Consider the following 16,106-nt stretch of genomic DNA (forward strand, 5'->3'; position numbering starts at 1 on the left):
CAGCTGCCAGTCAGGGTAGGCAATAGCAAGCTGGGTCAGCCCAAGGCCACATCCTGTGTTCCTTTTTAAATCCAGTCCCTTTACGAAGAACCACAAGGAACAGAATCTCATATACAAGGGAAGGGTTGTAACTCAGCGGCAGAAGGACGCAGGTCTGAACCCTTAAGGCAGGGGTTGTCAGCCTGGTCCCTACCGCCCACTAGTGGGCGTTTCAGGATTCTAGGTGGGCGGTGGGGGGGTTCTACGGCACCAGCTGAATCCTCCTTCCATCGAGCACTGGTGGGTGGTAAGGAAATTTTACCACCAAGAAAGATGCATTAGTGGAGCAGTAGGTATAAAAAGGTTGACTGCCCCTGCCTTAAGGCACCCTGCTTTTAAAAGGGGACCAGGGGGCCAGTGATGGGGGAAAGCCAGCGAGTAGCCTGAGACCCTGAGGAGCTGCTGCCAGTCAGAGCTGCCAGTACTAGGCTAGATGGAGCAAAGGTCCAACTTGGTAGATGGCAACTCCCTATACTATGGAGGCAAGGAAAGAACCCTTGCTTTGCATGCAGAAGGTCAGTCCCAGGTTCAGGCACCCCCGTGGCACCTCCAGTTCAAAAGGATCCCAGGTGGGCAGTGGTGGAGGGGGGGGAGGCCCTTCTCTGCCTGCATCCTAGAGAGCCTAGAGAGCCACAGCCACTCAGAGAAAGCCATGCTAAGCAAGTTGGACTTGGACTCGCCTGACTTTCCCAGCCTGGAAGCGAGGGACCCTCCTCCACCCTCCACTGGGGGGGTCTCCTACCTGCTGGACCTGCAGACGTTTCTCCCACTGGGGTCCAGGTCAGGGCTGCTTCTCCCGTCCCCCAAGCCCAGCGCCTGGAGGCAGAGGAAGAGCGGCAGGGCCCAGCGCTCCATCACCCTCCTTAGGGAGTCCCACTAGACTGACTGCCCGGTCGGCTGCTGTGGCCACCACTCCTGGGCCGCCTCCTTCCTGCGCTGCTTCTCCCGCCCATTTCCTCCTTGGGTTTTCCTGAGGAAGCAAACTGGGAGGTGGGTGGAGGGGCGCAGAGGGCAAGGCCAAGAGAGGGACAGACACACATGTGCCCCTGGCTATCTTTAGTCGAATGCGAGAGGAAGAGCAGGGGAAGCTGTGGTTGCGGAGGGCGCCTCTTGGGGTCGAGGGAAGGGAGTCGTCTCCTTCCCCCAGTGTGTCTGGTGGTCCAGAAACCTTCTCAGTGATGGCTGCGATTTTCAGTGGTGACTCCAGAACGGTGCCTCTTTGATAAAGGCCTTCAGAAGGTCCCAGCCCTCAGGACAGGCTCCAGGAGGGAGCCCCATGGTGGCAGCTAAGGAACTGGCACAACCAAAAGTCCCACAGTGAAGAGGGGAGTCAAGGGCCTTGTAGGGTCTTTCCTGTTCGCTCCCTCGCCTTTAGCAGAGCTTCGTGTCAGCAGATTAACAGGAAACACCTTTTTCCTGCTCCGATGGATGCTTTGCGCAGAGACAGTCCCCCTGTCGCCGCCACCTTTGCTGCTCGAGGACTCGTGTCCGGCCGGAGGCTGTGTCCCGGGCTTTTCTGCGTTGCAGAGCTAAATCAGCCCCCCCCCCCCCCCCCCATAATCAACACCTCTTTCCAGGAAAATCTGTGAATTGTAGGTGTTTGGGTTTCTTTAATTTCATGCATTTGTTTATTAAAATTGTATACCACTCTTCATCCGAAGATCACAGGGCAGTTTACAATAGAAAAACTCAAAAATGCACCCCAGCACAGAGTTTCATAGGTTGTTTAATTAGTCAAAGGCCTGGGAAGAAGAGGAATGTTTTCACTGGGCACCTGAAGATCTGTAATGAAGGCAGCAGGTGAACCTCCCTGGGGAGAGCATCCCACAAGTGGGGAGCCCCCCCCCCGACCTCTCGCAGAGGTGGCACATATAGGGCCTCAGATGGTGACAGCAGCATCTGGATTGCTTCTTACAGGGAAAGGCGGTCCTTGAGGTACAGTATTGTGGTCCTGAGGGCTTTATAGCTCAAAAGCAGTGCTTTGAATTGGGCCTGGAAACTGGCTGGCAGCCATCCACCAGGCAGGAATGGCAGATGAAGGTGATGGACTATATGGAACTGGCGGAAATGACTGGCAGAATCCGAGACCAGGGAGAAGAGTCGGTGGAAGAAGATTGGAAAAAATTTAAAGCATATTTACAAAAATACAGTAAAATTAGTGAATGTTAGAAGGATGCTGGAATGAAGTTACATGGTTTTAGCAGAAATGTTATAAAGAATTAAGTAAAAATGGATTGCTAATGGGCCAAAGTGTAAAATTTAAGGTCAGATTGAGTTAAGGTAAATTATAGAACAAAAATTGAGAAAGATGGAAAGGATCTGCTGAAATAGCTAAATTGAATTAGAATACAAAAAAGGGAGGTGTGAGGAGGTCGATGAAATAAGTAAATGAAAGACAAAGATATGAAAATACTGGACGTGTTTTTAAATGTTTTTGTTCTTAAATGCTTTTTTAATGGTTGGGCTGTATTGTTTTTTATTGTGCTTTTTATTTTTTGTTGTATTGTAACTCTTTATTGTCTTTTCTTCTCTTTTTTTGTAATTGTTAAACTCTTAATATATATATATATATATATATATATATATATATATATATATATATGCTTTCGTAGATTTTCACGGGTACAGGAATGCAGGTTTTGGTGTCCTCGGGTGTCTTCCCGTGTAAAAGATGGGGTGTCTAGGCGACGTTTCGACGAGGTCTCACTCGTCATCTTCAGGCTGGTGCTTTCGGCTTCTTGTTACTGGAACAGAGCAGGATCTCAGTGTTTGAGTTCCTATAAATACTGTTGAGGAGGTGTGGTGTATAGCCTCCAATGTTCTGGGCAGAGAGGAAGTTCCTAGGCTAGTGTGTCTTTTCTTCTTTTGTTCCTTAATTACTTGAGGGATATCTTGAGTGATTTCTTGAGTGATATCCTGGTTACCACTTAGGTGGGTCATTAGGTGTGGATTAGTTGCTAAGGCTTTTGTGTCTTGACCTCTTGAACTTTGTGAAGAGTTTTTCTGAGAAGATGGCTGTACTGCACTTAGTTGTGCTCTGGCTTGGCTTCGTGTATAGGGGCGAGCTGTGGTTTTGTGGCCTGTGTTTTTTTCCGGTAGATAGTGTGTCACTATCTACCGGAAGAAAAAAAAAACACACACCAACCGCTACTTACATGCACAATCACACCACCACCCTGCACAAATAAACTCCGTAGCCAAGACTCTCATCTCCAGAACCAAACGCCTGGCTGACAAAGACCACCTGACAACTGAGTTACAGAATCTCTCAAATGTGTTAATTGCCAATGGATACCAGCAAAACAGGGTTATGAAGCTAATCCAAAAAGAAACACCCCCCAAAAAGCAAGACACAGAAGAAAACAATGGCATGGCCCTCCTTCCTTATATCAAGGGCACTACAGATAAAATTAGCAAAATCCTCCATAAACACAATATCAAAACAGCCTTTTGCACCAACCAAAAAATAGCCAATATCCTCAGAAACCCCAAGGATAAAATCCAGTTGGAAAACCAAGGGGTCTATGAAATACCCTGCAAAGTCTGCCCAGCCACGTACATTGGACAAACAAACAGACGAATAAATGCACGTATTGCAGAACACAAGAATGCCGTCAAAAAAGAAGAAAAAACTTCCTCTCTTTTCCAACACATGAAAGAAACAGGACACGAAATTAATTTTGCAGATTCCAAATTGCTCTTTAACATGGAACATCACCACAAGAGAATAATCATGGAAGCCATCGAGATAGAGAAACACCCTCACAACATGAACAAGCGTGACAACACATCCCGCTTGCCAGACATCTGGAAATTAGCCCTCCCCACAAAAACTGACACCAGATCCAGAGGCACACAGAACGCCATCACCAATCAACCACACCAGACCCAAACCCAGACCCTCTCCACAGATAAATTACAGACACCATCCAGTAGCCAAACCATGGTGGCACCTCCGGATGCTGCACCCCCCTGCAATCCCTACACAGATCTGGCTGGCACAGGCCACAAAACCACAGCTCGCCCCTATACACGAAGCCAAGCCAGAGCACAACTAAGTGCAGTACAGCCATCTTCTCAGAAAAACTCTTCACAAAGTTCAAGAGGTCAAGACACAAAGGCTTTAGCAACTAATCCACACCTAATGACCCACCTAAGTGGTACTCAGGATATCACTCAAGAAATCACTCAAGATATCCCTCAAGCAATTAAGGAACAAAAGAAGAAAAGGCACACTAGCCTGGGAACTTCCTCTCTGCCCAGAACATTGGAGGCTATACACCACACCTCCTCAACAGTATTTATAGGAACTCAAACACTGAGATCCTGCTCTGTTCCAGTAACAAGAAGCCGAAAGCACCAGCCTGAAGATGACGAGTGAGACCTCGTCGAAACGTCGCCTAGACACCCCAACTTTTACACGGGAAGACACCCGAGGACACCAAAACCTGCATATATATATATGCTTTCGTAGATTTTCACGGGTACAGGAATGCAGGTTTTGGTGTCCTCGGGTGTCTTCCCGTGTAAAAGTTGGGGTGTCTAGGCGACGTTTCGACGAGGTCAAAGTTCAAGAGGTCAAGACACAAAGGCTTTAGCAACTAATCCACACCTAATGACCCACCTAAGTGGTACTCAGGATATCACTCAAGAAATCACTCAAGATATCCCTCAAGCAATTAAGGAACAAAAGAAGAAAAGGCACACTAGCCTGGGAACTTCCTCTCTGCCCAGAACATTGGAGGCTATACACCACACCTCCTCAACAGTATTTATAGGAACTCAAACACTGAGATCCTGCTCTGTTCCAGTAACAAGAAGCCGAAAGCACCAGCCTGAAGATGACGAGTGAGACCTCGTCGAAACGTCGCCTAGACACCCCAACTTTTACACGGGAAGACACCCGAGGACACCAAAACCTGCATATATATATATGCTTTCGTAGATTTTCACGGGTACAGGAATGCAGGTTTTGGTGTCCTCGGGTGTCTTCCCGTGTAAAAGTTGGGGTGTCTAGGCGACGTTTCGACGAGGTCAAAGTTCAAGAGGTCAAGACACAAAGGCTTTAGCAACTAATCCACACCTAATGACCCACCTAAGTGGTACTCAGGATATCACTCAAGAAATCACTCAAGATATCCCTCAAGCAATTAAGGAACAAAAGAAGAAAAGGCACACTAGCCTGGGAACTTCCTCTCTGCCCAGAACATTGGAGGCTATACACCACACCTCCTCAACAGTATTTATAGGAACTCAAACACTGAGATCCTGCTCTGTTCCAGTAACAAGAAGCCGAAAGCACCAGCCTGAAGATGACGAGTGAGACCTCGTCGAAACGTCGCCTAGACACCCCAACTTTTACACGGGAAGACACCCGAGGACACCAAAACCTGCATATATATATATATATATATATATATATATATATATATATATATGCTTTCGTAGATTTTCACGGGTACAGGAATGCAGGTTTTGGTGTCCTCGGGTGTCTTCCCGTGTAAAAGTTGGGGTGTCTAGGCGACGTTTCGACGAGGTCTCACTCGTCATCTTCAGGCTGGTGCTTTCGGCTTCTTGTTACTGGAACAGAGCAGGATCTCAGTGTTTGAGTTCCTATAAATACTGTTGAGGAGGTGTGGTGTATAGCCTCCAATGTTCTGGGCAGAGAGGAAGTTCCCAGGCTAGTGTGCCTTTTCTTCTTTTGTTCCTTAATTGCTTGAGGGATATCTTGAGTGATTTCTTGAGTGATATCCTGAGTACCACTTAGGTGGGTCATTAGGTGTGGATTAGTTGCTAAAGCCTTTGTGTCTTGACCTCTTGAACTTTGTGAAGAGTTTTTCTGAGAAGATGGCTGTACTGCATTTAGTTGTGCTCTGGCTTGGCTTCGTGTATAGGGGCGAGCTGTGGTTTTGTGGCCTGTGCCAGCTAGATCTGTGTAGGGATTGCAGGGGGGTGCAGCATCCGGAGGTGCCACCATGGTTTGGCTACTGGATGGTGTCTGTAATTTATCTGTGGAGAGGGTCTGGGTTTGGGTCTGGTGTGGTTGATTGGTGATGGCGTTCTGTGTGCCTCTGGATCTGGTGTCAGTTTTTGTGGGGAGGGCTAATTTCCAGATGTCTGGCAAGCGGGATGTGTCGTCACGCTTGTTCATGTTGTGAGGGTGTATATATATGAAACTGGTTGGCAGCCAATGCAGTCAGGCCAGGTTTGGCACCGTATGCCCAAACCCTCTTGCAACCTAGCCGTTGAATTCTGCACCAGCCAAAGTCTCCAAGCCATTTTCAGAGGCAGCCGCATGTATAAGGAGGTGCAGCATTCTAACCTAGAGGATACCAGACCACAGACCAGAAGTTAGTCTGTCCCTGTCCAGATAGGGGCACGGCTGGGCCACCAGTCGAAGCTGATGGAAGGCATTCCTCACCACCACGGCTACCTGAGCCTCAAGCAGCAGCAATGACTCTAAAAGGACCCGCAGGGACTTAGGATGGCAGGGTTAAGTGTGCAAGAATGGCAGAAGGCTCTAAGACTCCGGATTCTGTGTGTTGTACTGCGCAAACTACCTGGGGGGTTTGGAGCCCCACTGTAGAATTCAGCTTAGAAAATTGACTTTAATCTTGTTTTAAGATAAAGGATGTCTCTAATCCTCGGGGAAGTCCTCTAGTCTCGGGGAAGTTTAGTTCTCTTTGGAAGTCCCGAATCCTTCTGAAGGGAGTCAAGGGTGGGTTCCAGGAGAATGGCGTGAGGTGCTTATTCTATGAATGGTTTAAGCTGCTCTCAAATCCCAGCCTTTCTTAGAAAATGGGGAAACGGCCAGCTATAGCAATCCACGAATGCTGCTATGTTCTGCTCCACGCTCATTGATTCAACCAGCAGCAGCTGTCAAACTAAATTGGTTTTATTGTATGCACAAAGCCAAAAACACAAGCATTTCACAGCTGGTTTCATAATCACTCGGCAACCTTACCCTGCTTTGGTAAGGTGTGTTGTGCCACCATTAATAGGTAACATTAGATTGGTCAAGAGAAGGCATTGCAGCCACGCACACACTCCCTTGCAACGAGGGTTTCCCTCCAGACAGTCAGTGAGGCAGATCAAAGCACAAAGGCAGGCTTACACAATTACCAGGTATGAAAGCACTCTGCTGCAGCTGACACTTTTGCTGTTGTTTAAATTGACTTCTTGCAATTAGGAAATCAATAGAGAATCATGATGTGGGATGAACAAATGATTAACAGGCGATACCCGCCAGGCAGATCAGGAGGGAGGCTCACTGTCGAATCCCCGCCCCACAAACAAATCAGAATTAATTAATCAGAATTCAGCTGCAATTCCTGCACTGCAGGGAGCGGGAATTGAGGACCTTTTGGATCCCTTCCAACTCTACAGTGAAATGATTCTAATGGTTAAATAAAGAGTAGGCAGAATGCGTTCTCCATATAAGTTTGGGGCAAGGAAATCAGAAAGGACACTCTATAAATAAGTCATTTGGAGGGGCCCTAAATTTGGAGGGAATCTTGGAGACAGTGTGAAGACCCCCCCAAAAAAAACACACACACTTTCTGCAATGCCCCCACCAGCCCTTCACTCATCTTCTGCATTTCACCAATGGACTGAGCTAGATGTAGTCTAAGGCAACTTCCTATATGATGCAATTAATTAATTAATTAATTAATTAATTGACCTGCCCATCATCCTAAGGTCCCAAGGCAGGCTGCAACAATTAAAACACAATATATATTTATATATTTAAAAATACAGTTTAAAACAACTTTCCATCACAGAAATAAGGTGGGTCCTAAAAATATACATCTCCAAAATGTCCAAAGAATCCAAGGGTGAAGAAAGGCACCTGCCGCCCTGTCCAGGGAAGGTGCCAAGCGCACCTCTGCTGGGAGGGAGCCCCACAGCTCAGGGGTCGCTACCCCTGGCAGCCACCACCACCACCACAAACTCTGAGGGCCAATCATTGCCCATTCCTAATGCATAGACCAGTTTCTTGACTAATCGAAAACCCAGGTCACCCCTTGTAAAAATATCTGCACGGACTTCCGGCCCACCTCCGGGTTATCACCCTTTGTACCTCCGTCCCCTTCATTCAGATTTGGGTCAGAGGGCAGGCTTTGGGTGGCAAATGGAGAGGAGCAGGCCCTTTTTTCTGGGGGTGCAGGTGGCACCCCAGTTGGCCAAGAATAAATCCCCCCATTGGGGCTGGCACAGATTTAATAGTTTCTCAGTGCTGGAACGACACCATGGGATTCTCCTGACCTTTAACGGGACGATGCGGCCCCACTCCGCCTGCTGCACGTCTCAGTCTTTTACTGGCTCCTGCTTTAGTCGCTTTCAAAGGTTGACATTTTAATTGCAATGTTTGTTAACTACCTTGGGGGTCTTCCTGTGCAATATAAGCACATCTCTCACAAAAACAAATCACATTCCCCAAACGTGTGCAAATTATAGGGAGGAAAGTGCTTTAGGTTTCAAACTGTGCTTCACGGAGTCAGGAAGATTTTGAGGCATGGCTCTTTCCTACATGAGATTCCAGGTTCAAGGGTGTTCAAAGCAGCGCTTCCGCCTGCCGTTCACACATCAGTGGCGGTGTGGGGGGGGGGGCAATGGGGAAGACACACTGAAAAGTCCTTGAAGGAGCCCAGGCGAAATCAGCCCCCCAGCAAAGCTGACGGGAAAAGCAGCTTCACGTTCCCCCAGCTCTGCAAGTCAGCTATATCAGTGCACACACATCTCAAAACGGGGAGCTTGCTTCCCCTGCCAAGCAGAGCACACTATGCAGGAATAAAAACCTCTGCGCCTCTCCCCTCCGCACCAGCAGACAACGGCCAGAGACACCTCCGAGCAGCTGTGCTGCAGGCCTGGGTTCAAGCAGGACTCTGCAGAGTCCCACGAGAGGAGCCTTCTGCAAGGCTGCCTCCCTCCTCTCCAAGGCTGGAGCTGTTCCCGCAGGCCAGGCAGCGGCCTCTGTGAGCCTGCCGTCTTTGTGGGGTCAGCCCGGACAGGGCGCTGTTGTGGGTTCAGCCAGCAGCATCTGGCTCAAGGGAAGGGCGAGGGTCCACTTGGGGGGCTGAAGCTGCAGGAGGCCTCCCTCCCTCCCTGCTCCTCCTCCTCCTCAGGACCCACATCTTGAGAGTCAACTATCTCCCAGGCTCCAGGGCAGTCTTCTGGCGAGCTGCTTTTGCTCCTCCCGCGGTACCAGAGGCCAAAACTGCAGGCAGAGAGAGAGAGAGAAGAATGTGAAAGAGAAAGAGAAGTGGAGTTTGGCAGAGGTCGAGAAATGCCCCACAGAAGAACCAGAACTTTTGAGTGGAGTTTTTGCATCTTCGATTTGATTTCACTGCTACCATTTACTGGATTATTAGAGTTTGCGATTGCTGGCTGAAATTTTGTGGGTTTTTGTGTTTCTTTTTTGTGTACATGTCAATTTCTATTTTGATGCTGTGAAACCACTCCAAGTTCTCATGCAGAAAAAGAAACATGATATAAATAATAGACTGATTGGTTGGGGGAGAGTTTGGAGGCAGAAATGCCGGGTGTAAAGCCCATTCCCCCAGCTGAGGTCATATGGGAAGGAGGACGCCTCTCACCCCCTAAGAACCATCCCAGCAGCCCCACAGCAGCCGGGTGAGGCCAGAGGGCACCCAACTAGTCCGGCCTCCTCTGCTTGCAAGCAGGACCTGAAGGCAACAGCTACTCTCCCCGCTTGCAATTCCCAGCCACTGGTATTCAGAGGCACTGACTGCTTGTGCTGCCCATTACGACCAGCAGCCACTGAGAGCCTCACCCTCCAGGGTTACTGTGGGAATCAATGGGGAGCGGACAACCATGCATTCCTCATTGTGCTCCCGGGAGCATATATAGGAGGATAAATGTGGGATATAAAAATAATCTTTTTTTAAAAAAAGCAGGTATAAAACTGCTAAGGTTTTAGCATGATTAAGCCATCCCTGAGAACTCAGAACAGCTTTCCCTAACCAGATTCCCTCCAGATGTTTTGGGCTGCATCTACCAGGCAGCATAGCCCCACAGCTGGGGTCCAAAACATCTGGAAGGCACCAGGCTTGACAGGTTTGTAAATGCAAAGCCAGCCTTTGCAGGCTCCTGCCTCCTCTCCAGCCGCTGTGATCCTGCTCCACTCAGGCTGATTAAACTGGAGGCTGCCTTCAAATTAAACCTGTTTAATTCTGAATTTAAGATCGCCATCTGCCGCCCAGCGGCTCTCCTCCTGGTCCTCCTCCTGAAGGCTCTGCAGGCTTGGACTGGCTGGGGCCGGTTCGCTCTCCGTGTGCAAGCTGTCCTGCTGCCCGGGTGCTCTTCCGGAGACGGGTGCCCCTGCCTCTCACTCCAGCCAAAGCAGCCACCCCTCTGCTGCCAAGGGGGCTCCACTTACAAGCTCCGGATCTTGGACTCAGGGAGGCGGCCGTCCACGCAGTCCGAGCCCGTGGGGGACGCCAGCCACACGCCCTCCTCCTCTTCGTCGCTAGGAAGAGAAAGGTCAGGCCGTCAGGTCTTTTGCCAGTGGGGTCCGAGCACAAAGTGGAACTGGAGGTTTGCACAGCCAAAGCAGGTTGAAGAAGCGCTCTGTCGCCTGAGCACAACCGATTCCTGCACTAAAGGGGGTTGGGCTAGATGACCCCTTGGGTCCCCTCCCAACTCTGCATTTTGGTGAAACCAGCAGAAGGACCTCCAGCGTGCCCAGAGTGACCCAGGCACCTCCTGCTTTCAGCCGGGGCAACGGGGTTGTTTTGTAGAGAAGGGTGGGATATAAATTTAATTGACGACAATAATAATGTGTACCAATTTGATTCCCTTCCCCTCTTTATTCTTTCCTTTCTCCTCCTGTGATGGAACTCCTATTTGGGGACTTCCCTGGCTTTTTTCTGGCCCACGTAGGGCCAGTCTGGATAGTTAGCCTTGGTGAAGACTTGACGTTTTTATCCCCCAAAAAGTTTTTGATTGAGTTTCCACTGAAATGAGGCTGCATTTTAATGTTTTAAAGTTGTATTTTAATCTTGTTTTTTAAGCTGTATTTCAATAAATTGTTTTTATATTTGGTGTTAGCCTCCCTGAGCCTGGTCTTGGCTGGGGAGGGTGGGATATAAATAAAATATTATTATTATTATTATTATTATTATTATTATTATTATTATTATTATTACTACTACTACTACTACTACTACCACAGAGGCTGGGAGCTTGTGTTACTCTGGTTGACGCTGGACTACAACTCCCATCATCCCTGACCACTGAGCTGCTGGGAGTTGGAGTTCAACAGAAACCGGAGGACCACAGGTGAGCCACCTGTGAGGAAGTGTAGGATAGACTGCCCTGCTCAGCAAGACATTCTCAGTCCCCAAAAGTCACTCCCAGCCAGGCCTGTCCCAGTGCATCCACAGCAACCCAGTGCCAGGAGCTCCCTCAGCCACCGGCTCTTCCTGCCAGAGTCCCAGGTGGGCCAGACAGACGCCGGCCCTGCAGGTATTCCTCAGGCGGAGGCAGCGGGAGACTCACCTGCTCAGGGGCTCCTCTGCTGTGCCCAGCATCTTGGCCCGGATCTTCCTGCGCTGCTTCTTGATGGTGGATTTCACGGCGTCCAGGAGGAGGCTGGGAATCCGCTCATCATTCAGCAACTCCCTGCGAGGGTGAAGAGAGGCAGGTGAATCTCAGGAGAGCCTTGGAAGGAAGGAAAGGGACTCTTCCCACCAAAGGGAGGCAGAAGGGCCTGCGCCTCCCTCCCACCCAGGGATCTCCAGGGCTCGGGAGCACAGGATTTGGGACAGGGAAAAGGAAGGACTGCTTTGCATGGCTCATTGTGAAACTGTGGAACTCCCTTCTGCAGGAGGCAGTGATGGCCACCAACCTAGATGACTTTAAAAGGGGATTAGACAAGTTCACAGAGTCTCAGGCCATCCATGGCTACTATCTGCAATGACTGACATTATTGATTGTACTGGTTTAGCATTCCTGTCGAATTTGTAAGTCGCTTTGAGTCATTTTTACTGCATCTAACAACGTTCCAAACACCTGTGACCTTCCAGATCAGCCTTTCTCAACCTGTGGGTCCCCAGATGTTGTTGGACTACAACTCCCATCACCCCTAGCTAGCAAAGCCAGAGCACGGGGATGATGGGAGTTGTAGTCCAACAACATCCGGGGACCCACAGGTTGAGAACAGCTGTTCCAGATGATCCTGAGCTCCCACAGCCAACAGTCAGGGTTGGTGGGAGTCAAGAAGAGCCCACAGCTGGATCGGGCCAAAGAGAGTCCATCTAGCCCAGCCTCCTCTCCTCACAGTGGCCAACCAGATGCCCCCATGGGGAGCCCAGCAGCCAGCAGGACCTGAGGGCAACAACACTCTCCCCACTTTGGGTTCCCAGCCACTGGTACCCCAGAGACATTGACTGCCTCTGCCCTGGAGGGAGAACAGAGCCCTGGTGTTTAGAAGCCTTCAATAGCCCTCTCCTGCTCCTCCTCTTTTAAAGGCACCCAAATCAGTGGCCATCCTTACATCTTTGAAGCCACTTAACTCGGGAGGAAGTTGTGGTTGCACAAGACCTGGACGGCCACAGGTTCCCCACTTCTTAACTTAAGGTAAAGGTAAAGGGACCCCTGACCATTAGGTCCAATCGTGGCCGACTCTGGGGTTGCGGCGCTCATCTCGCTTTAATGGCCAAGGGAGCCGGCGTACAGCTTCCAGGTCATGTGGCCAGCATGACGAAGCCACTTCTGGCAAACCAGAGCAGCGTATGGAAATGCCGTTTACCTTCCCACCGGAGCGGTACCTATTTATCTACTTGCACGAGGTGCTTTCGAACTGCTAGGTTGGCAGGAGCAGGGACCGAGCAACGGGAGCTCACCCCATGGTGGGGATTCGAACCGCTGACCTTCTGATCGGCAAGTCCTAGGCTCTGTGGTTTAACCCACAGCGCCACCCGCGTCCCTTACTTCTTAACTTACAGGAACCCAACTCTTGGATAACACTGCACATCCCTCTGCTTAGGGATTTGGTCCTCTAAGAGCAACTGGCCAGTAGGACCACCTGGCTTCCCCCTCCCTACACCCAACATAGGATCATAGACATGGAGAGTTGGGAGGGACCCAAGGGGTCATCCAGTCCAACCCCCTGCAAAGGCAGGAATAAACTGACCGCTGGTAATAGGCCAACTCCTCTTGCACCAGGAACAGGCTGGTCTTGAGCTCGTTGCGCTCCTGCAGGATCTGCTGCAGCTCTTCCTTCGAGTAGGACCTCCTGCCCTGGCCGCTGCCAGGAAGCGCCTCACCAGGCACCACCTCCTGGTCCTGCGAGAAGGTGGGGAGAGGTCAGGACCCCCATCCCACTAGCCTGGCCTCCCGCCTCCCACAGACCACCCTCCCGCAGCCATCACCAACTTAGTGCCACCCAGATATTTTGGACATCTGGGCTGATGGAGAGCACCAGGTTTCCACAGACGGGCACAACACAAGGCTATTACTGTAAACTGCGGCATGCCAGTATTTTCGCAAGTCGATACGTAGTTCTGGGTTACATCCTCTCACCGTGGCGCTAGTCCTCAAGGCCTCTTGTGCTGCCCCCGCAGCCTTGCTCAGCCTCTCCACCTCTTGGCGGGCCTCCAGCAGGGCGCTCTCCAGCTCCTCCTTCCTCTGCAGGGCGCTCTGCAGCTGGGCCTGGACGATGGCCAGCTTGCGGCGAATCTCCTCGTTGACCGTCATGAAGCGGTTCAGCTGCTCCTGCAGCTGAGGACACAGGCACTGCGTTGCCGGGGGTTGGGCTAGATGACCCCAGGGTACCTTCCAACTCCAGGGTGCCGTGGCCCATAGTGCCAGCCCCACACTGGGGAGGGGAAGAGGGGCCCTCGCATGCAGGACAGAGCGCTGCTCTCATGTGCCGCAGGAATGGCGCCTGCCGGTCCCCTCCAGGCCAGCCCCTGTGCCTGCCCACCCTCACGTCCCCTTACCGCCTCGGTGTCCCGGGCCTTGCAGAGGATCTCGTGGGCCTGGGCACGGATCTCATCCCGCTGCTTGTCCACCACCTCCTTGAGGCGCAGCATCACCTCCTTCTCTCTGCGCTGGGTGCTCTCTGGACAAGGGCGAGAGAGCTGAGTGGCGCCCCTGGGCGGACAGACACAGCACCCACCACCCCCAGCTCTGACAGGGTCCTTGGTTGCCCTCACACTTCCTGACCTGGCATTTGCCATGGACTAAGAAAAGGGCCTCCCCCAAAGATCTCAGAACCCAGGTAGGTTCATATGAGGGAAGAGAGGCTTTCAGGTGTCCCTGCCGTCATCCTAGGAAGCTGCCTTAGACCAAGTCAGGCCATCAAGGGAGGCAGCTTCACCAACCTCAGCTGGCCCCTCCATCCACCCCCCACCCAGCTACTGAACAACCAGCCCAGGGCGTGGTCTTGCCTGTCAGCTCCCTCCCCTCCATCCTCAGTCTCCGTGTCTTGGCTCGGCCTCTCTTTGGGCTTGATAAGAACACCAGAAAATCCTCCTGCATCAGGCCAGCTTCCTGTGCTCACAGTGGCTGACCAGGTGCTTCCAATGGGAAACCTGCAGTCAGGATTGGAGCACAAGAGCCCTTTTCTGTGGCTTCCAGCAACTCTCTCTGACTGCAGAGGCAGAGTAGAGCCATAGTAGCTGTCAATAGCCCTTTCCTCCTCCTCCTCCTCCATGGATTTTTCTAATCCTCTTTCAAACCATTCAGGTTGGTGGTTGGTCCTCACTGCCTCCTGTGGGAAGGAGTTCCACAGTGTAACTCTGCACTGTCCTTTCATCCTGTCCTGAACGTTCCCTGAATCTCCCTTCTCCTCGGTCTTGGGTGGGGGGGCAGGGACAAAACTGGACTGAGTTGCTTGATAAGAACATTGTGGGGTGGAGTGTGCCTGCCTCTCCCCAGAGATGCAATGCAGGGCAGTGGATTTGGCCGCAGGCCGGAGTGTTGAGACTGTGCCTCCGTCACTACAAAACCTGCCCTGTTTGTAGATCCATCCAGCTGTTACAAAACACCCTAAGCCTCCGTTGACCTCCTTCCAGAGGAAGCTGGGTGTGGGGAAACGCTGCTCCTGTTGAACTCCGCACCGCTTGGGGGACTGGGGGGGACCGTGGACGGTAAGCGGTTGAACAAGTGCACAACTCTCCCTGCTGCGCTGACACACAGCCCAAGTTGCTGCTCAAAGTACCCAGTCCAGCAGCAGCCAAGCCAACGCCTTTTTGTGGACCAGCTGAATGTCAAGGGTTTTCTCTTTTTCAAAAACAAGGCAAGGAGAGAGGGAGGGAGGGAGAAAGTGCAGGCTGCGAAGGAGAAGACAGAAGCGCCACTGTGTGAAGAGGGGCAGCCCTGTTCCTCTCCTCTGCACCCACCCACTCATCTGGGACTTGGCTTCAAGTTCCCTGCAGGGACTTCCAGGCTCATTTACCCGGAGGGGAGAGAGCGCCCAGCCTCTGAGTCTAGAGGAAGCTTTTTCAGCCTGGGGACCACATTCCTTCACAGACAAGCTTCCAGGGTCCACAGGCCAGTGGTAGGCGGAGCCAGGAGCAAAAGTGGGCGGAGCAACACAGATGCAACTCCCACTTCTTTGCACAGGCTGCATTCCAGCCACACACAGGGCAAAGACATCAACTCATCCTCTCCAACCAGTCAAGCAAGAGAGATGTCACAGCTCAAGGAGACATTCCTTGGGGACAGTGGGGATGAGGCCAGGTGAGGCCCATGGCCTGAGGGCCAGAGGCAAAGGCCTGGGAAGCTGCATTCGGCACTTGGGCCTAAAATTCCCCTCCCTTGTTCTAAACCCAAAGCAACAGTTTAAAAACTCAGAAGAGTGGTGAGGCACAAGAGTCAGAAGTCCTGTTCCTCCTTAGCAACGTCACAGGCACTAGCCAATAGCCACCCACACCCAGAGATGTAGAGGTCCAGGGTTGCAAATTATAAGATTATTGCATTATCTTAGAATGTTGTATAATCATACAAGGGGGCAGGACCCTGCACTTCTGAATTTACCACTACACTACTGCCCACAACTGGCCGGCTAAAGCAGGTGAGGGCAGCCAGCGGGTCTCAAA

At 51.2% G+C, this 16,106-nt stretch overlaps 1 protein-coding gene across 1 annotated transcript in view; it reads right to left on the reverse strand.

Moving 5' to 3' along the window:
- The window catches only part of LOC114585817 (scavenger receptor class F member 1-like), a 29,048-nt gene that overhangs the window by 10,917 nt on the left and 2,025 nt on the right, over nucleotides 1–16,106 (reverse strand). Inside the window, exons 3-9 of the mRNA XM_028708704.2 lie at nucleotides 14,004–14,125; nucleotides 13,585–13,782; nucleotides 13,196–13,347; nucleotides 11,560–11,682; nucleotides 10,439–10,528; nucleotides 9,088–9,256; nucleotides 782–915 (exon numbers count right to left, since the gene is read on the reverse strand). Of these exons, the coding sequence (XP_028564537.2) occupies nucleotides 782–915; nucleotides 9,088–9,256; nucleotides 10,439–10,528; nucleotides 11,560–11,682; nucleotides 13,196–13,347; nucleotides 13,585–13,782; nucleotides 14,004–14,125 (988 nt within the window). The remainder of the gene's footprint in view (nucleotides 1–781; nucleotides 916–9,087; nucleotides 9,257–10,438; nucleotides 10,529–11,559; nucleotides 11,683–13,195; nucleotides 13,348–13,584; nucleotides 13,783–14,003; nucleotides 14,126–16,106) is intronic.

The sequence above is a fragment of the Podarcis muralis genome, chromosome 15 (genome assembly GCF_964188315.1).
Source record: "Podarcis muralis chromosome 15, rPodMur119.hap1.1, whole genome shotgun sequence".
In the NCBI taxonomy this organism is placed as follows: domain Eukaryota; kingdom Metazoa; phylum Chordata; class Lepidosauria; order Squamata; family Lacertidae; genus Podarcis; species Podarcis muralis.